The sequence below is a fragment of the Trachemys scripta genome, chromosome 17, assembly GCF_013100865.1.
Source record: "Trachemys scripta elegans isolate TJP31775 chromosome 17, CAS_Tse_1.0, whole genome shotgun sequence".
NCBI lineage: Eukaryota > Metazoa > Chordata > Testudines > Emydidae > Trachemys > Trachemys scripta.
In genome coordinates, this window is record NC_048314.1 from 22,920,932 (window position 1) to 22,941,144 (window position 20,213).

The 20,213-nt window shown below is 41.4% G+C and overlaps 1 protein-coding gene across 7 annotated transcripts in view; it reads right to left on the minus strand.

The window, feature by feature from the left end:
- Positions 1 to 20,213, minus strand: part of DENND1A (DENN domain containing 1A) — a 358,648-nt gene that overhangs the window by 17,391 nt on the left and 321,044 nt on the right. For 3 of the 7 annotated variants that reach the window (XM_034793392.1, XM_034793393.1, XM_034793389.1), the window contains 2 exons: positions 11,624 to 11,683; positions 6,406 to 6,494 (listed from right to left, as the gene is read on the minus strand). In XM_034793392.1, the coding sequence (XP_034649283.1) occupies positions 6,406 to 6,494; positions 11,624 to 11,683 (149 nt within the window). The remainder of the gene's footprint in view (positions 1 to 6,405; positions 6,495 to 11,623; positions 11,684 to 20,213) is intronic. The other 4 variants (XM_034793394.1, XM_034793396.1, XM_034793391.1 and 1 more) reach the window with 2 other exon arrangements.

Sequence of the window (20,213 nt, forward strand, 5' to 3'; positions counted from 1 at the left end):
GAGAGAGAGAGAGAGAGAGAGAGAGAGAGAGATTCTGTAGGTTCGTTCCGGGATGCAGCGCACGGCAGGTGTGCCATCCCACTTTTATACAGACATTTATTCTTATGCTGGTTTGGGCTTTCTTTTTTCTTTCTTTTTAGTGGCAATGAAGAAGGGAATGCACAGTACCAACTTTCCCCTGTGGGTAGTGATAGAAATATATCCGCTGCCAGGTGGCATTGGCAGCCATTACAAAATTAAAACAATTACAATAAAATTTTAATTGGTAGAAGAAAAAAATGCAGGAAGCCAGCTGGTCTCCTGGTCCATTTCTGAATCCTGACTGCAGGTCACTTGGCAAGGTGGTATCGCTCTCCCAGTCGAGTAAGAGAAATGTAACTGGCTCTGTTCAGCTAAGACCCTGGGATGAGAGGCAGGCGCAGGTTGAGAAGTGCTGCTCGGTTCTAGTTCGTCAGGGGAAAACTATTGGTGCTTAGGGAGTTCTGAGGAGAAAGATTTCCATTCCCACTTGTTTACATTTTCCAATGAACAAGGGACTAGAATTAGGTCAGATAAATGGCCAGGTACATTAATTTATTGGTAATAAGAGTCAGTCTTCAGGGGGAGTTTTATACCCCAATGTAAGTGTTACAAGTGCTACAAACCAACCATGGCTGTTAACAAACCAACCATGTTAACGGCAGCTGTATGTGTACAGATTTCTGGGCATGGTTTGGAGAATGCTTGTTTTAGTGTCAGTCTGATGAGATTGTTCAGTACAATGCATTTACCCAAACAGAGGAGAAACAGAATAAACCAAGCTCTGCCCTGCAGGAAGGAATCAAATGGACCAAATACCTGATCCCCCAGAGCTTCCTCAGGGAAGGAACCCATGGCTTTCAGGATCAGGTCTCTGCATTAGAGAAAGGGGGAGCTTTTGAAGTGCATTATGTGAATTACATTGTGAAACGAAGACTATTTGTCTGAGACCCACGTCACTCCCGATAACGTCAATAGGAGTTATGAGCACCCATCATGGGGATGGGAAAGGAAACATCGGGGGCTTTGAAAGTGTGGGTTTTCCTGAGTCAGGTTTGTTTTGTTTGTCCAAACACTCGCCGCCCTTCCCATGGAAAAGCCCCAATGGAAACAGAGAGTATTACTGTAGGCCCTACTGCAAAATCTCCATTTCCAAACATGCTGGAAACCTGCTGATCACAATTCTGCTCATATGCAAAGTCAGCATTACATGCAGCAGGCCTGCCGGGAGGGAGGAAAGGTTCATCTGATGGGGAAGTTCTCCAGGAAGCAGAACTGGCGAAAGGATATGGAAGAGAAGGAGGGAAAACATAAAATCAGAAACACTCTCACCACGAGCTGGGCCAAGAGCCGGAAAGCACATGCACATGTGATCGCTGGCTGCATTGTGCTCCTGGCAAAAGGAGTGGCCACATTCAACTGTTATGAGTGTGATTGGGAGGAAATGTAAATCTTTCTGCACTCATATCCTTCTTCCCATAAACCAAGATATTATCTTTTCCTATCTGTGTTGCTCCTCCTGTGTCTCTCACACCTTCCCACTCTCACCTTATAGGCTGCAGCATGATTCAGACGACAGACCAAGGGGAGAAACATCAGTGCCCTGTGTCGAAGGGTCGCTCTGCTATCGGGAATGGCTTATTGCTCGGCATTAAGAACAAAGTTATTATAAAATTTAGAAACACTTTCACTCTGAGGAGGCTTAGAATGATTCTTAGTTATCGTTTGTGACACCGTAGCCCCAAAGATCCCCATCTGGGCGAGGGCCCCACTGTGTGAGGCACTCTGTGCACCTACCGGACTGCATGATCCCACCTGAAAAGCTGAGACCCTCATTTAAAGATGAAACACAACAAATGAGTGTAGCAAAGAACAGGGTGGCAGGGGATGGGGAACAGCCCAGGGTACCATCCCCAGCACCAGGTGGTTTCACAGGGTTACACTGTGATCACTCTGGCTGAAGCATGTAAAGATTTTTCTCCAATCATTATTTTCAAAAAAGTTCCCCATCAACCATAGCAAACTCCAGTGCCGGGCCTCCCATGATATTTCTCCCCGTAGGAGGAAGTGTCCATGCTCTATTGTTTTCAGATAGCAACATATTTATTTGCCTGCTCCCACCCACCCACCGACTCTCAGTCATCCCTCTTACTGAGCATTCCTCTTCACTCTCCTTTCCCCAGGGCAGCAGTAAAGATAAACCATCCCTGATGCTTACAGGGTGGAAGACAAGTGACCCCACGAGCTGTACAGTCACTTCCACAAGCAAGGTGGCTATTGGTCTTTGTACAGTAAGAGAAAGGGCCCAGTTCCAACTCAGGCGTGCTGCTGCTACACCACCATCACACACTGAGCTCTTGCCCCCTGCCCCAGCGTATGATACTATTGCACATACAGTCCAAAGCTGAACTCGCCTTGTTTGGCTGCCGTATTGCTTTGCAAACTCACATCTAATTAGCTGTCCTCTATCACCCCTGAGTCTCCGTTGGCATTATTGCCTTACAGGTTTCTCACACCCACTGACTGTGCACTTTGCATGATCTTTGGACGAAAGCCTCACATGTTTTAAAGCTGAATGTCATTTTGTTACGTTCCATTCACATTTCTAACCTGTCTGGGTCCCACTGTTTTTGTTCCTCTGACCTGAATGGTGTTTGCAACTCCTGCCAATTTGGTATCTGTAAGTTTCATTAACAGGCTATTCATTTCCTCCTCAGCCCATTCATGAAGCTGATGGAGGCACTCACCAAAACAGCAAATGGAATCTGCCTGTGTAAGGGGGGAAAGAATTTCCCGTTGGTGGTTGCAAACCTTTCGGTTTCACTGCCAGGTGAAACAAGGGTTCACCCTTACAAAAGAGGGACAACCTGACTGGTCATTGAAGAGATAAATAGAAGACAAATTTGTGTCACTTGGAAAGGCAGAGGTAAATGACAGGCGAAGGGTAAAAGAGTCTCCTATTCAACTCTGCCTACATCTGGGCTCAGGAGAAATCTGACCAGCAAGGAACTCTTCTTTGTGTATTAGAATGATATAGCAGAAGGCTGCTATAGTCTAGTTTCAGTTGATTGCAGAGTGGGAGACAATACAGAGAGATGGGCCAAAAACAAGCAAGAGAGAAAACCGGGTAGCTTTTAAAAACAAATCCTGTCTTTGTGGTTTCCTTTAAGGAGACATGGGAGCACTGTCCCCTCCTGGGAAATACAAAAGATAATGGCTTGTAGAAAACCGTCTTAAGGTCCTCTCTTTAATTAGGGTCAGCTATTCTTTTAAACGTTTTTCAATTATTTAAAATGCTGTTCTGGGGTAAATAGTGAGGAGGGAGGTCAGGATTAATGAGTCTCCTCCTGTTCAAAGGCACCTGCCCAACCACACTTGAAAGTCTCAAGCCATTTACATTAGCTTTCTTATTAAACAAAAGAGACTATCTATTTCTGACACCACCACACAGCTAATCCTCACTGGTCTGTGATCTTGTCCGGGGTGATGCTCCGGAGCCGCACATACCATGTTCTCCAGTGAAGATTTCCATCTTCTATCATAGCACCTTGAAAGCTGCATCTGCCTCCTCTTTCTTTTCCCATTCATCTCCCCAATGCCAACAGGTTTTTGTTAGAATAATGCTTACAAGGTGTCTGGTCTATTATAAGATTGTAGTATTAACTGGCTGGCCAGAGGCTCCCTATGTTTGCTCAAGTTTGTCCTGCCAGCTAAAGTTGATGACAGGAGAGAATGAAAATACATCTAACTGCTATTGTGACATGACATTTGGACTGGGAGAAACATTGAAGATGGGACAGATCAGAAAGAGATTCAGAAAAATACTGGCACCACACACCAAATGTCACTAGCACTAGAAGCTACTCCTTTCCCAGCCCAAAGCTCCTGCTGGTCATTTAAAATGTAAAAAAACCCTCTTATGGTGAAATGCCAAAATGTAATTCTTTGTCAGTGCACGTGCCTAAAGAACAGGTCAGACCCCTGCAAAGAGTCATCAATACTGTTTGCATTCACAGCCATTTCCACAATACAGCCATTTCGTGATTTGTTCAGTTTCAATAGCTGAATTTTTAGGAATCTCTAACAAACTAACTGCAAAAAATTAAAATTTAGAATAAAATGGTAATTTGTATTTAATTGATGGGTATAAGTGTAAAATACTGGTGAGCTTTTTCAACTACATTTCCTGATCTCATATAGTTTTGATTCTTTTGTAACATGAAATGTAAATAAAGTTTAGAAGCAAGTCATATTGAATGATGTCAGGCAGCTTAATCCAAAAATGTGTAATCCTTCCTACAATATATGCATGGTGGTTACACTAATTCCTTTATCCTATCCCTGTAGTCTATTAGTCATGCAACAATTCAAGGATCAGCATGTTAATGAAATTATTCACAAAATACATTTCCTTAAATAAAAATGGACACTATAATCTTTTTGCAAGGAGAGCCTTTCCCATGAAGCACAATATACCTCACAAACCCTTGTGCAGGACTGGCTTGCAATCTATTCCACAAGAGGGCAATCATATTCCACTATAAAATGTATAGGATGATTGTGACTCAGTTTAGAAGTGACCAGTTATTTCCAGCTGAACGCAAACCCTAAATACCTCCCCATTCTGCTGTGTTTGGGAAAAGTGAAACAAATATCTAATTTGAGATGACACTCACTCTCTCTTCAGAGCTGAAAATAAATAAGTTTACAGAAGGTAAGTGTTTTCTTGTTCCAAGTTTTTGAATAGTTTCAGATTTAACAGTTATCTGCAACCTGAAATACTAAAGATATTTCACTGCCAGGACACCCAATCACCTCAGATTAGAGAACAAACAAATAATATAGACGGGACATGACATAAATGATTATTAATACTGTGGTTGGATAGGAACGCTAAAATAGAAGATATTTTAGAAACTGAAAGTAAGTCCACTTTTCAAGAGCATAATTAAAGACGTTCCAAGGGCAAAAAATATAAATTCATTCTTTTTGTAAGTTTGGTTCAGACAACTTACATTCTCAGTCTAGTGCTGCTGTTCTTACCTGGCTGCCTGAGCGTTCCCCAGGTGAGTGCCAAACACTCTGTCTTGACACTGGCAATATTTTCCAAGACATCCTTTTCTACCTAACATCAGTGGCCCCTGGCAATATGCCCAGTCCTCGGCTTCCCAAATTCTGAACCAAAATAAGGCAACCTGCTTATTCAGACACTCAAAAGTACAGCAAACTAGTAGTACGTTTTGATAAGCAAACGGAGGTGACATATAATCACCTCTTTTGTAATTGTAGATGATGTAAACATTTAAATTCTTAATAATTTGCTGAATAAAAATGAATAATAAATAAAGTCAAATATGTATGCTAATGAAATATATCTGTCAGGTACTGAAAGTGTTCTTTAGTCTGCATTAGTAAGGAGGGATATCCATTCTCTCTTTAGGTTTATACTTGGTGGCCTGTTTACATACAGGTTGGAAAGATTGTATTCAGACTGAATCAACTACTCAACAAATCTCTGTCTGCTATGAAGTCCTTTTGTATGGTAGCTTTCATTGAGAAATCTGCAAAACCTTCTCTGTTCAGGGTAACAGATGATGCATTATTGTTTTGAACAACGAAAGATGCTGGAAAGCAATGCCTGTGTGTTGATTGCATGTGATATGTGATATTTTTCAGTCACAGGAATGAAACTTATTTAAAGAAGTGATTTAGAGAAGTTTTCAATCAACTTTACAGAGATTATGAAATTTTAGCTACTAAACAAGAGACATCATGCACTATAAAGCTTTCACTATATATAGGGTGACCAGATGTCCCGATTTTATAGGGACAGTCCAGATTTTTGGGTCTTTTTCTTATTACCCCCCACCCTCTGTCCTGATTTTTCACATTTGCTGTCTGGTCACCCTAACTATTTAAGGCTCTCTGTAGAGCTTCAAGCGGGAGAAGGACTTCAACAATCATACAAAAACAACCTTAAATGTCTGATCATAAAATACTCCCTGGTTCCTAGGCAAGGCTACTCAATGATGGTGGGTTATAAATAGAGCTGGTCACAATTTTCCATTGAAAATTTTTTTAAATGAAAAGTCTTTTTCCAAACTAAAAATGTTCATAAAAAGCTTTTTTTAAAAAATTCTGTTAAAAAAAAAAAACTGGAAATTTAAAAAAATTCATTTTTTTAAACTCCTTTCTTTCATCTAAAATTTTGCCCAAAACTTTTAAAAAATGAAAAACTGTTGTGTAATTAAAATTACCCTGAAATTCTGATTTTTTTTTTTTTGTGAAACTATATTTCCTTTCTTTGACCAGCGTTAATTATAAACAAATCCGAGGCCCTTTACATGCTCAGGCAGATGTCGAGAAATGCAGCAACAAAATACTTACTGTTCTGGACTAGAAACTGAAGTCCTTCGCCCTTCCACAGCAATGTTACTCTTGGGTCTCTTAACAACGTGAGGTCTTGGAGGACGAACCTATTATATACACACACAATGGAGACATTTCATCAAATACTCTAACAAGCATCAAAAACAATAGACACATTCCACATAAAATCTGCAAAAATTGATCCATTGCCAGCTTAGAGATTGCTTCCATTCAGAATCCCTCTTGAAAATTTATATATTTCCGTGCCACACTAAAATTATCATTAAATCTGTATTAAACTGAACTATAGTAACTCATATCATTAAAGGACTCTAATGGCACTTGTGCAAATTTATATCTAAGTTTAGACGTCTGGGCTAAGGGTTAAAATGGTTCAACTTATTTTACTTTTTTAAAGCAGCAAATGTCATGTAAATGCTTTTGTCAGTTTGGAATCATACTGAAGATATGAGTAATTGGAAGAGTCAGGTCAATACACTGACTGATGGGTATTAGCCATGTACTCAAAGTTTATTTCACTTCTGCATGCAGATGAATAAATAGTAGATCTTCTGACTGAGTCCCCAAATTGTGTGCTTCATGTAAAGACTTAATTGCTAAAATGAAAATGGGAAAGCCTTGTATTTAGTTGCACAATGTACAGGAGACCAGAGTTCAACTCCAAAACCACACTCTTTTTCTTTGCCTGTTTGTAATAAACTGATTGACTTTCTACAGCAATCACTTCTGTGTAGGGAAGACAGCACTGAAAGAAATGAAGAAGTGAAAATAAAAATAAAAGCATGAAAAGCATTACCAATTTCCATGATGCCATAAAGAGTTTGGTTCCTTTAATCAGTTTAATAGAACGTATTATTAGGTGTGTTTCCATAAACACTGAAGAGTTGCAGGTGAATTTTATTCAGTAGCCATTCAATAAAATCTAAAGTTTTTCTGCAGTTAGATGATATATTTGATATACCGTTTCTATTACTCTTATCTGAAGTTACCGCTTTATCATCTTCGGATGCTGAGAAACATTGCTTTTTTTGCCAGCACAGAACAGGAAATATACAAGCTTCAGATTAAGGAATGTTTACACACACGCCTAACTGTTCTGGCATGAGCGGTATTATTTAAGTCAATGTGACTACTTACATGTGTCAAGTTAAGTGCATACGTAAGTGTTTGCAGGGTCAGGGCCACGAGGTACAGATCACCTTCTCTGATGGGAGTTGTTCACATGTAAGAATTGTTCTCATAACAAATCTCTAAGTTGTTGACTTAGCCCAACATCAGTTTCAGCAAGAATCTCCAAAGCCCCCAAATAAAGAACGGAACACAACTAAACTTCTGCCATCCCTAAGCTTGTGTTTTCTTAATAGCTGCAGTATATAGAAGACTGTTAAAGGTCTACAATCTAAATGCTCTTTGGATGATGGGTGAATTTGTTTGCAGTGAGAGATGATGGTCTCTCCTCCCCCATATCCTCACCCTTAGTATGGTTATAGGAACATAAAGCTCTAATTTCCACAGCAGGGAAAAGCCCTGAACCCTGTGTGTAGGGTTTGCGACACATGAACATGCATAAGATAATAGCAGAATTACCTTTTGAATTTTTGTTTCAAAGGCAATAGTGTGCAGCAGAAATGATGGAGAAGTTCAGAGACGGATTGCCGCTACTCGTGGGGGGTGGAGGAAGGGCTTATAGGAAGGTCAGATGTTAAGGTCTCAAAGATCAGTCCCCACACAAGACTGTTCCTTTCTACAATAAAGACAACTTAAGAATGTGAATTTATGGCAGGAATGGAAGGATTAAGTTTGTGGCAACTTCCACTGAACTTGCAACGTGGTGAAACATGGGGAAAAGAACAACAGAGCTAATTAGACGAGCTGAGCTGTCAGAGTGCAGCTGAATGGCTCAGTGCCAACAAACAAAAAGAATGGGCTGGCAATCAGCGGGATCGATGGAGAAGACTGCTTCATTAGGGATGATAAAACAGAGAGAGAGAGAGAGAGAGAGAGGCAGAGGCAAGCAAGGGGGATACAGGGAGAGAGAAAGAGAGAGGGAAAGAGAGAAAGGAAGAAAGAAAGCTGTTTAATTAAGCCTGAGCTGGAAGATGATGCATAAAGCTGGCTTGTCATCGTGCTGTGAACACTTTCACCTTTTGGGTGGTACTCAAGGGGGGACGACTTTGGATGGCTTCTCTAGTGTTACCAGCCCAGCAGTGTCTGGGGAAAAATGCTAAGAAGGATTTAGAGCACTGTTCTAGGGGGACTGCAGGGGAAAGTCAGGAAACAAGCCAATTCCTTGCTGGATTTGAAGCTGTATATATCCAAGCAGGCTGGGTTAAATGTGCACTGAATGCACAAGCACCTAGAAAATCTGATGGCATGAGAGCGTGTATGAGAAAGAAAGGGTAAATACCTAATGTAGAAGGGTTAAACTAGCACATAACACTCCCTACTTCACCCAGGGCCAGCTCCAGGGTTTTGGCCGCCCCAAGCAGCAAAAAAAAAAAAAAAAAAAGGGGGGGGGAAGGCGAAGTGAGCCAGAGTGAGGGACCGTCCACCGAATTGCCGCCGAATAGCTGGACGTGCCGCCCCTCTCCGGAGTGGCCGCCCCAAGCACCTGCTTGTCAAGCTGGTGCCTGGAGCCGGCCCTGACTTCACCTTACACGTTATTACTCAATATTTGAAGTGCTTTTCTTTAATTGAAAGAAGTTTCATTCCAGCCCACAGGTCGTGCTCACTATAAACAATGGTTCCTTTGTCAGGGTGTCACATTCAGTCCCAAAAAGTGAAATATAAAAAGCTTATTTCTTATATGTTTCCTTACTGTGTTTTTACTTCAAACTGCCTCAGTGATGTATGCTACAAACATTCCTCCCTTGAAAATGCCAGTAACTAGCATCTTCACACAGCCGTGGTTTTCAACCTTTTTTCATTTTCAGACCCCTAACAAATGTAGAATAGAGATGCAGATCCCTTTGGAAATCTTAGGCAGTCTCTGGACGCCCAAGGGCCCTTGAACCACAGGTTGAAACCCACTGTTCTATGGTAACAACCACCCTTCGTGGACCCCGAGGCAGAAGTCTGAGGACCCCCAGGGGTCTGCGGACCACGGGTTGAAAACCATTGGGATAAAGCATTCCGTATATCCTGGCAGCAGGCAAGGGGAGGCAGTGTTGTGTGGTGGTTGAGCCTGGGCACAGAAGTCAGGGTATCTGGAGTCCCCGCCTTGGACAAGTCACTTCCTGATACCCACCTTTGCAGCAGGCTCTAAGATAGAGAGCCGGAAAAGCACTTTGTGCACAATGTTATTCTTTACGCTAAAAAAGTGTGTTTTATCTATTAAAAACAAAACAACAGTATTGATAACACACATAGCCTATGGATTTAGTCAACTTTAAAGACTAATTACGATATCCCCCCGCCAGTCACTTATCACTTAAAGCCACGTTATGGCAGCTCTGTATTCTTCTGAGTACATGCAAATACGATGTATAAGTCATACCTGCTGTAGCTAGGCACAGTTGCTGGAACAAAAGGTCTAGAAATGCTTTAAGAGCTATTTTAATCATACACATTTATCTTGATTTTCATCCTGATGAACGCAGCATTCCAGTTATATTTGTTAGCACAAGCTGCTGAATGCAACAGGAGCTTTTATTATTACTTTCTAACCTTTTATCAATCACTTTGGGAGCAAAGACAGTTGACACAAACACATCATACTGAAGACTACTAATGTAGTACATCTGAGAGATTAAACAGACTTGGCAAGATCGGCTTTGATGCAATACACTATTCAAACTGAAGCAATATTGTTCAGAAACATTTTGTCCACAGAAGTCCCTGCATGGCCTGATGGCACACCACCAGCCTAGAGCAGAACAAGAGGAATGTAAAGTGCTACAGGGAACCTCTGGTTTTAGAAAGAAGAAGGGGAAAATTTGTTCCCTGTGTACCATATCCTGGAGGGTCTCCGATATCAATTACATTCAAGGAGATGCATAAGCATAGTTAGCACTGCCTTTTATACATGTAGAGGGGATGTGTACAATGCAGAAATCCATAACAATGACTCTTAAGCGCCACACCCACAGTTATAAAAGAAAAAAAACATGCCATCTAAATATAAACTTAGGAACATGCACTGAAGGTTAAAAGTGAACCCACACCCAAGTGCACTGGTTAAACTGCTTGCCTGCACATCACAGAGACTAAACATCTTTAGCAAGTTTTAGCAAGATTAGGTTTGAAAACTTGCTAGGTTGTTTCATATAGATATATAAGGAAGCAAATAGAGAAAGCATTTGCCTTCTGATGAAATTATGCTCGCTGGGCAGAAATCCTAAACAGAATTAAGTACCCTCTCAGTTTGTTGCAAAAATAACTGTCAGCTTGAACTGACACCAACTTATTTCCTTTGGTAAATAACAGTTACAGCCTCAGATCTCGCACAGTCTCCATTTTTAAAGGCATCTGGAATAGTTAATATGCAACAGTATGGCTACAAATCAGTGTTTAAAATAGAAAACTGCTTAGACAACGTTTCCTTGCCTAACACAGGTGCTGCACTGATTTCTGTGTCGCTTTTCTGTAAAAAGAGGCATTTGGTCTTACCAAGATGTTGGTGCCTGAAATTTTTTATACTATAGATAATCAAACGGATCTCCAGCTAGCATTTTAAATGAGCATTATGCACATTTCTATACAGGGCACAATGTAGTACTGCCCAGATACAGATTTCCTATTCTTTAGACCTATCCGACACACCTATTCTGGAAGGAAAAATTTAACAATCCATCCCAATGCATTTACAGCAAGACCTGGGGAAAATAAATAACTTAGTGTCAGATTTTTGCTTCCTTTCATATTTATGAGTTTAGTGCAAGTCTTCAAAAGCTCACTGGCTAAAAACTTCTGTCAGCCTAGAAGGATTTTTGTTTTAAATAATCACCACAAGAGTAAAAACAATTGTCACACAACAGAAGCATCAGCTACCTGCAGAATTGACCTACAGCTGCAGAACTTGTCAAAGAAAAGCAGAATAAAATGCAGGTCCCAAGGTTGTGCCACAGCAGAGAAGGAGGCAGTTTAGGAGTATAATTCCCAGGTTGCTTTTTGCAAGGTTCAACAGTCCAAACTACCAAGATTTAGTAATGCTACTGAGAGCGCGATTCAGGCAGTGTTAAGCTGCGGCAGTGAGGCAAAACTACCAGCTACTCACGGGCCTAGATGAACGCTGTATCTTTGGAGGAGGCGGCCGAGGTGGACGTACTCTTTGCTGCTGTATCAAAGTGGAAACTTAGTAATCAGTACATTAAAATATAAGCACCACACATGAAAATACCTTTGATTTTGTATCAATAGCAGTCCACGTGGACAATAGCATGTGCTTTAACCCCACTCCATACTCACCCCAACTGGTGCCAATACCTTTCAAACACAGGAATGCTGTCCTGACCAGTAAACAGAAAGAAATAGTAGAAGAGCTCTGTATTGGTAAGGGCGCATGTCTGCCTCCCAGGTGTACGTTATACCAGATCAAGCTCAGCACACAAAGCTCTCCAGATTAGACTGTCAAAATGTATTATGACTTGAGGACAATCAAGGAGCACCATAACTGGTAATTTCAAGTACTCTAGATGACATTTCAGGATAGAAAATTAGAGATTATACTATAATTGGCTTTTATTCCCTAAGATTCCATGAGTGATTTTAGTGCTCATAACATTTAGGGTACGTCACTGGAATAAAAGCCCTGTGGCACAGCCACAGCTGGCCCAGGCCTTCACGGGGTCCCGGAGTTCAGGCTCCAGCCCAAGCGCCTACACAGCCCTGCAAGCTACGTCCCATGAGCTTGAGTCAGTTGACCCCGGCCAGCCATTGGTGTTTAATTGCTGTGTAGCGGTACCCAGTGTGACCGAGGCCCCGAACCAATACTGCACTTAGGCTCAGTAGACCACCTGTTAAAATCAACCGGACTCTTCATGTGCCTGAAGTTGAATACATGCTCAAGTGCTTGGCTGATCAGAGGCTAGGTGCAATACCTAAAGCCAGGAGTAGAGTGGACAGGAGCTGTGCAAGTTTTCTATATTTACTTCTGTCATTGCACTTGCAACCCCAGCCTACTGTACCAGCCCTGGGCCAAACTCGGAGCAAGAACTACTGAAGGGCAAGCCTGTGTGCTAGCTTAGTGAGGTGGACAAATAAGGACTAGGATGGAATCTGTCAGTCATCAGCACTTTTGAATGAAGACGCACGTCTCTGGAAGCGAAAGGTCAGTGTGTTAACTGAAGGTGCCTATTTTGGTCCCCTCAATTTTAAATTTTGTGTTGGCCAATTCCTTGCTGCTGTAACTCTACTAGAAACACTCCTACTCTGCTGCTTCCGATTACGTAGCATAATAATAAGCTTCATACAAGCAAGTTTTTGTGTGCACCCTACTGTTCTGTAGAACTGAGACGCAAGTGAACCACATGAGGTGAAGCTGAATTAAAAGACCCCAAAAATTCCAAGTGCATTTTAGGGCTGAGGACTTGACAAAAACGAGAGTGGAATGTCCTTCTAGTGATTGCTCAAATGCACATGGGCTAGGAGAGAAATGAACAGAAGCCTGCAATGAAGTGAATACAAGAATTTCTAGACATGTCTGCTAGGGAGAATAGCAACAATTGTATCACTACCTGAAAAGTACCACCCATTCTGCAGACAAGACTTCTGTCAACTGTATGGAGAAAGGATACATACAGGCAGGGAGAGTCAGATTCAAAAATAAAGTCTGCTCAGACAGGTTAGTATATTTCAATGAAGACAAAGTTTCCATCACTATCTCAGCAGCAGTTCTCAACTTTCTGCTGGAGTGCCCTTTGCTCTGGGCTGCAGATGGACATCTCCTCCCCCCACACTCCCACCCACACACACTGCTCCGGCGCAGCTCTGCAATCCAGCCCTTTTCTGGCGTTCACACTCTTCTGTTCTGTTCTCTTGCTCCTATTCAATGTATTTAAAAAACACATTTTGCATTTGCTGATTTTTACTTTTTTGTTTGCTGTCCCAACCCTTCCCAATCAACAGAAGCCATGGGCTTGGGCGTCTTTAGTGGTTCTCAGGTGCCAGGCAACACGCACTGTCATGGGTCAGCTCCTTACATTGATAAGAGAGAAGTCTGGGCAGGGGAGTTGATGCCAGAGTCTGTCCATGCAAATGCTTCCAATAAAAGTCATCATGGGAACAAAGAGATTCTCATAGTGAGGTGACTGCTCCAGGTTCATGTAGCTTTCTATCAAAATTCATCATTCCTCTCTTCTACCCAACTCCTCCCTGGGACTAGCCTGGGGTTCCAGCCCATCTTCCCATCCCATCTGCTCGGGCTTGGAAGTGCTGCCTTAATATATTTAACTTCCTTCACAGAGCTTGGGATATTTATTTTTTTTATTAGGTTGCAGCAGTCTCATACCTTCTGCAATTTATTTTCCTATTCATATGCACAGCATTGACTACCTTAGTTAGTGACCCCCTGGCTCACTGAAGAGGAGCAGCGCTGTGTGATTGCTAGAGTATTCTTTTTATATTACTTGCCATTTTTCTACGCTTACATTTCTGTTTGCCTCCTGCATATATGTTTTGCTTTTTATTGGTGTAGAAAACTTAAAGAATAGTACATGACAGAACTGCCAGGGTGGAACAGTGATTTAGGAAATCTTAGTGTTTTCCTGATGCCACAGATTGAAGGGCGGTAGGCAGGTCAGTAATTCTATTTACCAGGGCTGTTTTAATTTAAAACAAAATTGGTTTAATATTTCTTATCTAACAAAAGTAAAAAGTCAGTCAGTAAAATGATATTAGGCAACATTTTCAATAGAAGTTGATGCTACCACTTCTTCAGAATTAGTTCATTTCACCGGCTGCCTTTCTTTACTATATTCTATTATGGAAACCCTTTTTGGTTTAGTATCTGAATTGTCTTGCAACAGCAAAAACCAGGCAAGTTTTGGAGAAAACACTGCAAGACTATGGCATCAATAGCATCAACTGAAGAGCCAGAACCAACCGTTACATTGTTAAATCTTCCGAAAACAGGCAACACCTTCAGAGGGGGACCGACCACACAGCATCTGAGGATTACCTCCTATTGAGATGATCAATACATTGATCACAGCCATTGCAAAGGCACATACAACTGAACATTACTTGCCCACCTTTATTACTCACTTGGTGATTTTGTTGGAGAGAATGTGACAGGATTCGTTATATTACCCGTTCATATTGTCACTTGCTAACAAAGAAAGGCAATGACAATAAAGCAGGTTTAATTCCTTTTATAAAGACCTGAAAGTTATCCCTCCAATCACGCTGGAGGATACACCATTAGTTGCACCCTTTTTTTCCTCCATGGAGCTATTAACGCACACTGTAGAATCTCCACATACAAATCGGAGAAGCAGCAGAGAAGGCTTTGAAAGGAAGCACACAGAGGAATGACAGCATCCGGGATATTCCCTTGCAGCAGAAACTGGAGAAGGTGGTGGATAGTAAATGATTTCATTTTTTTCTTCTTGCCTATTTGCAAAAATAATTTAATTCTTCCGTCTGTCATAAATCACTTAGTATTATTTCAGCATTGCCAACCCTGTTCAACAGTCACTAGTTAGATCTCAAAAAATCATGCAGATAGCTTTAAAATTATGAGATTAAAAAACAAGTAAATGTTGGGGGTTCTTTATTTGTCATCTGGCCTCTGAGTTATTAGGGTGAACTCAGGTAATGTTTTCAAGCTCTTCTCAGAGAGGGATAGAATCTTACTTTTTAAAAAATAAAAACGAGATTCTGACCTAAATCATTTGACTACAGGATCTGGGGTCTTAAGAAAAACACAAATATTGCAAGATTCATGATAAAATCACAAGAGCTGCAACACTTACTTACAGAGGTTCCCCACTGTCTGCCTCTTTCTGGCCCTTGCTCTCTGTGTGGGCAATTTACATTGGCTTTTCTAACACCATATTATGCTGGAAGCTCAAATCCAATGTTATGTCCACTATTGCCTGCACTCTCTTTCCAGCATCTTTCCTCCTTTAATACACTTTCCCCTCAGCACCAGCATTCATTCATCCTTCTGCTTTTCTGCACCTTTTTGTTTTACTCATTACATTCTTTAGCTCCTTTTCCTATTAACATTATGCACATGTGCAAACGTTTTACTAGATCAGGACCTTAAGTCACTGCTGGAAGCCAACCCAGGATGGATTCATCACTGTGTTGCCATTAGATGTTCATTTGCATTTGGCGGCCACAGCCCAGCTCCCCAGCAGACACATATCATCCTCATTCCAGGTGACACCGCTGTTACCAGTTTCACCAATGAAAGGAAACCCTGAATAGTTACAAGGATTTTACTGTCTCTCCCACCTCTGGAGTTGGTACCTCCTATCAGGGTTGAGGCTCATTGGCAGGTAGAGTGAAGCTTGACTCCAGACAGCACAGCACTTAGTAGTACTAACAGGGCAGGGAGCGTCTGGCCTGGCTAGATGTACAGTTGCTTGCAGATGAGCCAACTTCTAACTACTGGGGCTTAGGAGGAAACTTTCCCTGGGGGCAGGTTATTCCTCGCTGCCTACTGCAAGCTTTCTTGCACTTTGTCTGAAGCAGCTGGTACTGGCCTGTTTTGATGGCAGGATACTGACCGAGATGGACCCCTGGTCTGATGCAGTATGATAATTCTTATGTTCCTATGAGCAGCAGCACGGATGGACTCCAGAGGAAATCTCAACCAACTACTCTTTGGTCAAGGATGGGTGCTGTGATGCAGGTCCTTGGGGGAGGGGAGGAAGCTTTGTTCTTTCCCTAGACTACAGAAAGTATTCCATTAGAATGCTCCAAATTGCCTAAGGCTAGAACAAGGGTTGATTTGAGACAAGCCAATGCACATTGTGTGCAAGTATCATTTTTGTTCCATGAGATAAGCACAAAATCCATGCAAGTGAACATGAAAATTACCATATATATTGCTGTATAAGCCAAGAGATTCAGGGTGAAATTCAAAGGCCACAGGAGGAAGAAGAGAGGTGTGGCAGGAGAAGGGAAAGAGCAAAGCACCAAGCTACACCAAATGAGAAAAGTAGCTTCACAAGCATGCATGACGTTTAAGATGCAAAGCACATATTTGGCACTGACTTATTATTGAAATTAGAGGCCTGCTTATATGCAAGTCAGTATACAAAGTACAGGTTATGCTGGAACAAGTTGCGGGGGGGGGGGGGGGAGAGGGAGAGAAGAGGGGAAGGAAGGGAACACAGAACAGTAAAGTACCCTTCTAAAGAAAGTGGGACCCAAATACCCCTAAACATAATGTTTCCTGAACAGGCAAAACAACACAGATGTGGAAGTTCTATTTCCAGGGGCAGTTATTCCAGGAATAATGAAGCCACAAAACAGGCCAGCACCCACTGCAGTGTAGGTAGGACCAAAGTTCCCACAATACCTGCAAGAATGGATTAAGGCAGGATATGTGAATCTATACCTTGAGCTGGGGAGGGGGTCTCTGAACTCCAAAGTCTGGATCTAATGATTGAGAGACACCCACAAGCAGTGGTGGAGCGTAGCACAAGAACTGGGGTGGAGATGATAGAGAGCCGGGAGTTCTGTGAGCACTTTTGTAGGAGAAGGGGGCACTTTGACTGGATTGAATTCAGGCACCATTTACTTTTGATCCACCAATGAATGACTGTTCCATTCAAAGCCCCATGTTGGAAAGTCCCTATTTGTTTTCTAAACAGGTCTTATTTATGAAGTTTAATTTTAAATATAGGCTTAAGTCATAACCATTCAGCTCTTATGATGAGTGCTTTTCCAGAGCTTACTGATGAAGCTTACTTTTTTGAACATTTATTTATTAGAGCTAGACAGGCCCATTAGATCATCATTAACAGTCCATACTTTTGCAAGTGCAGAACTGCTCCTTACAATATTACTTCTAGTGATTTATCCAGTCTAGTTTAAAATGGCTCCAGTGATGAGGTTTTCACCACTTCCCATGGCACCCTATTCTACACACCTAATAGTTCTTACAATTAAAAAGTTAAGTGACTTTAAAAAAACGTCACTTCAGCTTTAGAAACTTTTGGTTTCCTTGAGGTTCCTCAGGAGTAATCAGTTCATAACAAATATGTCACACCTTATAGAACTGTAACCCAAGCAATGGCAATTCAAAGCCTGGCCCCAACAGCCTGATCCGGAATTCATCGCCTTCACTTAAATACGGCTGGAAAACCAGATCGCTGTGGAATGCTAGGACGGACGGACGGACGGACGGACGGACACACACACACACACACACACACCTGATCCTAAATAAGCTTTGTGTAAGAAAGCTTTTAATCTCTGAACCTTTCCTCTGGTCATTGTTGAGATGAAAAAGCAAGACCACATATCTATGGCAGCATGGTTTCCGAGACTTTCACACCGACGAGTAACTACTATGGCTAAATCAATATTGTAAAGCACAACACAAAAAGAACAGGGTAAGGGCAATAGAAAGTAATTGACATACAGGTCTACCAGAAGATAACAGTTATTTGCCCTTTGCCAGAGCTTCATTTTTAATGTTGATGTTAATATCTGTCACCAGGATGGGATAAGTAAGTATATTCATAGTATATGAAGATCATATTTACTAGACTAGCCTCTGATTGAAGTTAATTTGTTGATGGAGCAAAACACATTGTTTCACAGGTCAGTAGGGGAACTGGTGTTGGAATATCAACTTAATTACCTGTGCTGCATGGATGAATGGGTACAACACAGTGCATGGCTGCATTGCTAAAAAGCAGCTAAATTACCGTAGTGGGCATGTTCTTGAATGCATGGACCGCAGAGCCTTTTCTATGAAGGGAAAAAAGTCTAAATTAGGACATTCTTACTCATCTCTATTTACCAACATACTTTCTTATTCTGAATATTTTCTTAATTGTGTTGTTCCAAACATTTCTGAAGTGACAAGACACTAAGCAACTTTACAGAAAACTAATTCTAAGATGCTTAGTGGGCGTTGATTTACTAATTATTAGACAAGTCATTTTAAACCATAAGCTGCCTGGGAATAATTCTTAGAAATTTTTACAGTGCAAAGGGCACATATTTAAAAATGATATAGCCAAATAGATTATGAAATAACTTATACTACATCCATGGAATTTTCACAGTATAACTTTTTTTTTTCACACCAGGGAAAACTTTTTAAACAAAAAATAATTTTCAATGTGTGAATTAACAGCTGGTGAGCAGAATATTATCTCAAACTATCACTGGGAATATTTGTTACGATACAGCAGTTATTCTTCAAAAATGATATTGAAAACAGAGCCTTTATCAGTAGATTAGAGGTGTCATTTCATTTGCAGCAACAAGTGCAGCTAGAAAAAGCTATGGACAAAGGCAGGGTGTCACTGTAAACAAAAGGAATTCTGCTCACTGGCCCATGCAGTAAGAAGTGTTTGCTCACAATCACAATCACAGAAGTTCTAATTCTAGAGGCAAGGGGAGGGGGTATGTTTAATGGATTCTTATGCATTAAATTCATGGCTGTCTCAAAAACGAAGGATGGTTTTGGAAAACGTTACTGTGTTTTAAAGACAGACACTGGGGCAAGAGATGGACAGTTCGGAATGTATCGACACTTACTCTCTTTAGAAGGGTTCTAATATGGCGATTTTGGAACCTGAACTGGACACTCAATAAAAATGGAGACAATAACCACACTGAAAAATGTACTGAACCAAAAAAGATTCAGTAAGGAAAGTAGGTGGAATCTAGGAGGCAACTGCTTTATTATCAGTAGCACATACACTATTTTATACATACTTTCGTATGCAGAGCTCACAAATTGGGATGACAGGACTACATATATTTTTAATTCGTAAGTCAGGATCAGAAATCTCTGTGCTTTAAACAGAGGTCTCCTTCCTTCAGTCACGTTAGAGGACTGGAAAGGTAGCACAAGCAAGTAAAGAGATACAGAAAAAGGTGGCACCTCCCCTTCCACCTGGCTTGTCCTAAAGATGTGCCATGAACCTATGATGAGGGAGAGAAAGAGTCGCAATTAAACTCTCTCATTAGCTTAATGAGAGGGACTGAGAAAATTCCCTTGGTTAATGTTTCTAGCCAGGCAGCTCCCACTATAACAACTGGAGAGGGAAGTGAACGATTTATACAACCCTCTCACTCCTTTGGCAATACAGAGAAAAGATCACCCCTTTGTGGGCCCGTAAGCGTGCTTGGCATGACACCAACATAGGTACCTCCAAAGTGACAGTGATCAATAAAGCTCTTTGGAACATTCCACATTATCAAACCAAGGACCCCAATCAATGTCCAGAATGGCTCCAGCCACCACAAGACTGTTGGGAGCCCACTCACTGAGATATATAGGAGGGATTTTTTTTCTCCTCGACAGAACTGGGTTTTTTGAAGCTTTGTTTTTATGATCAGTCTTCCCTCAACTTAGACCAGTACGATCCACCACAGTGGAAGCCAAAGGATCCTTTCTTCATGGCTTCTCTAGGATGAGAGGGCCACAAGCCTTTTCCCAGGGGAATCAATGGCAAAGCACACAAGCTACACCCATAAATCCCACACTTTGCTAATCCTCCCAGAATAGCTGGGAGTTTCTTTGACAGTACATTTTCATGTTTTAATATTAAATATACCACCTTTTAGACTGAGAGATGAAGCTTGAATCCGAGAATAGACAATCCGGAGAGCATTGCTTAGACCAGGGATTCTCAACCTTTTTCTCCCTGAGGCCTCCCTCAACATGC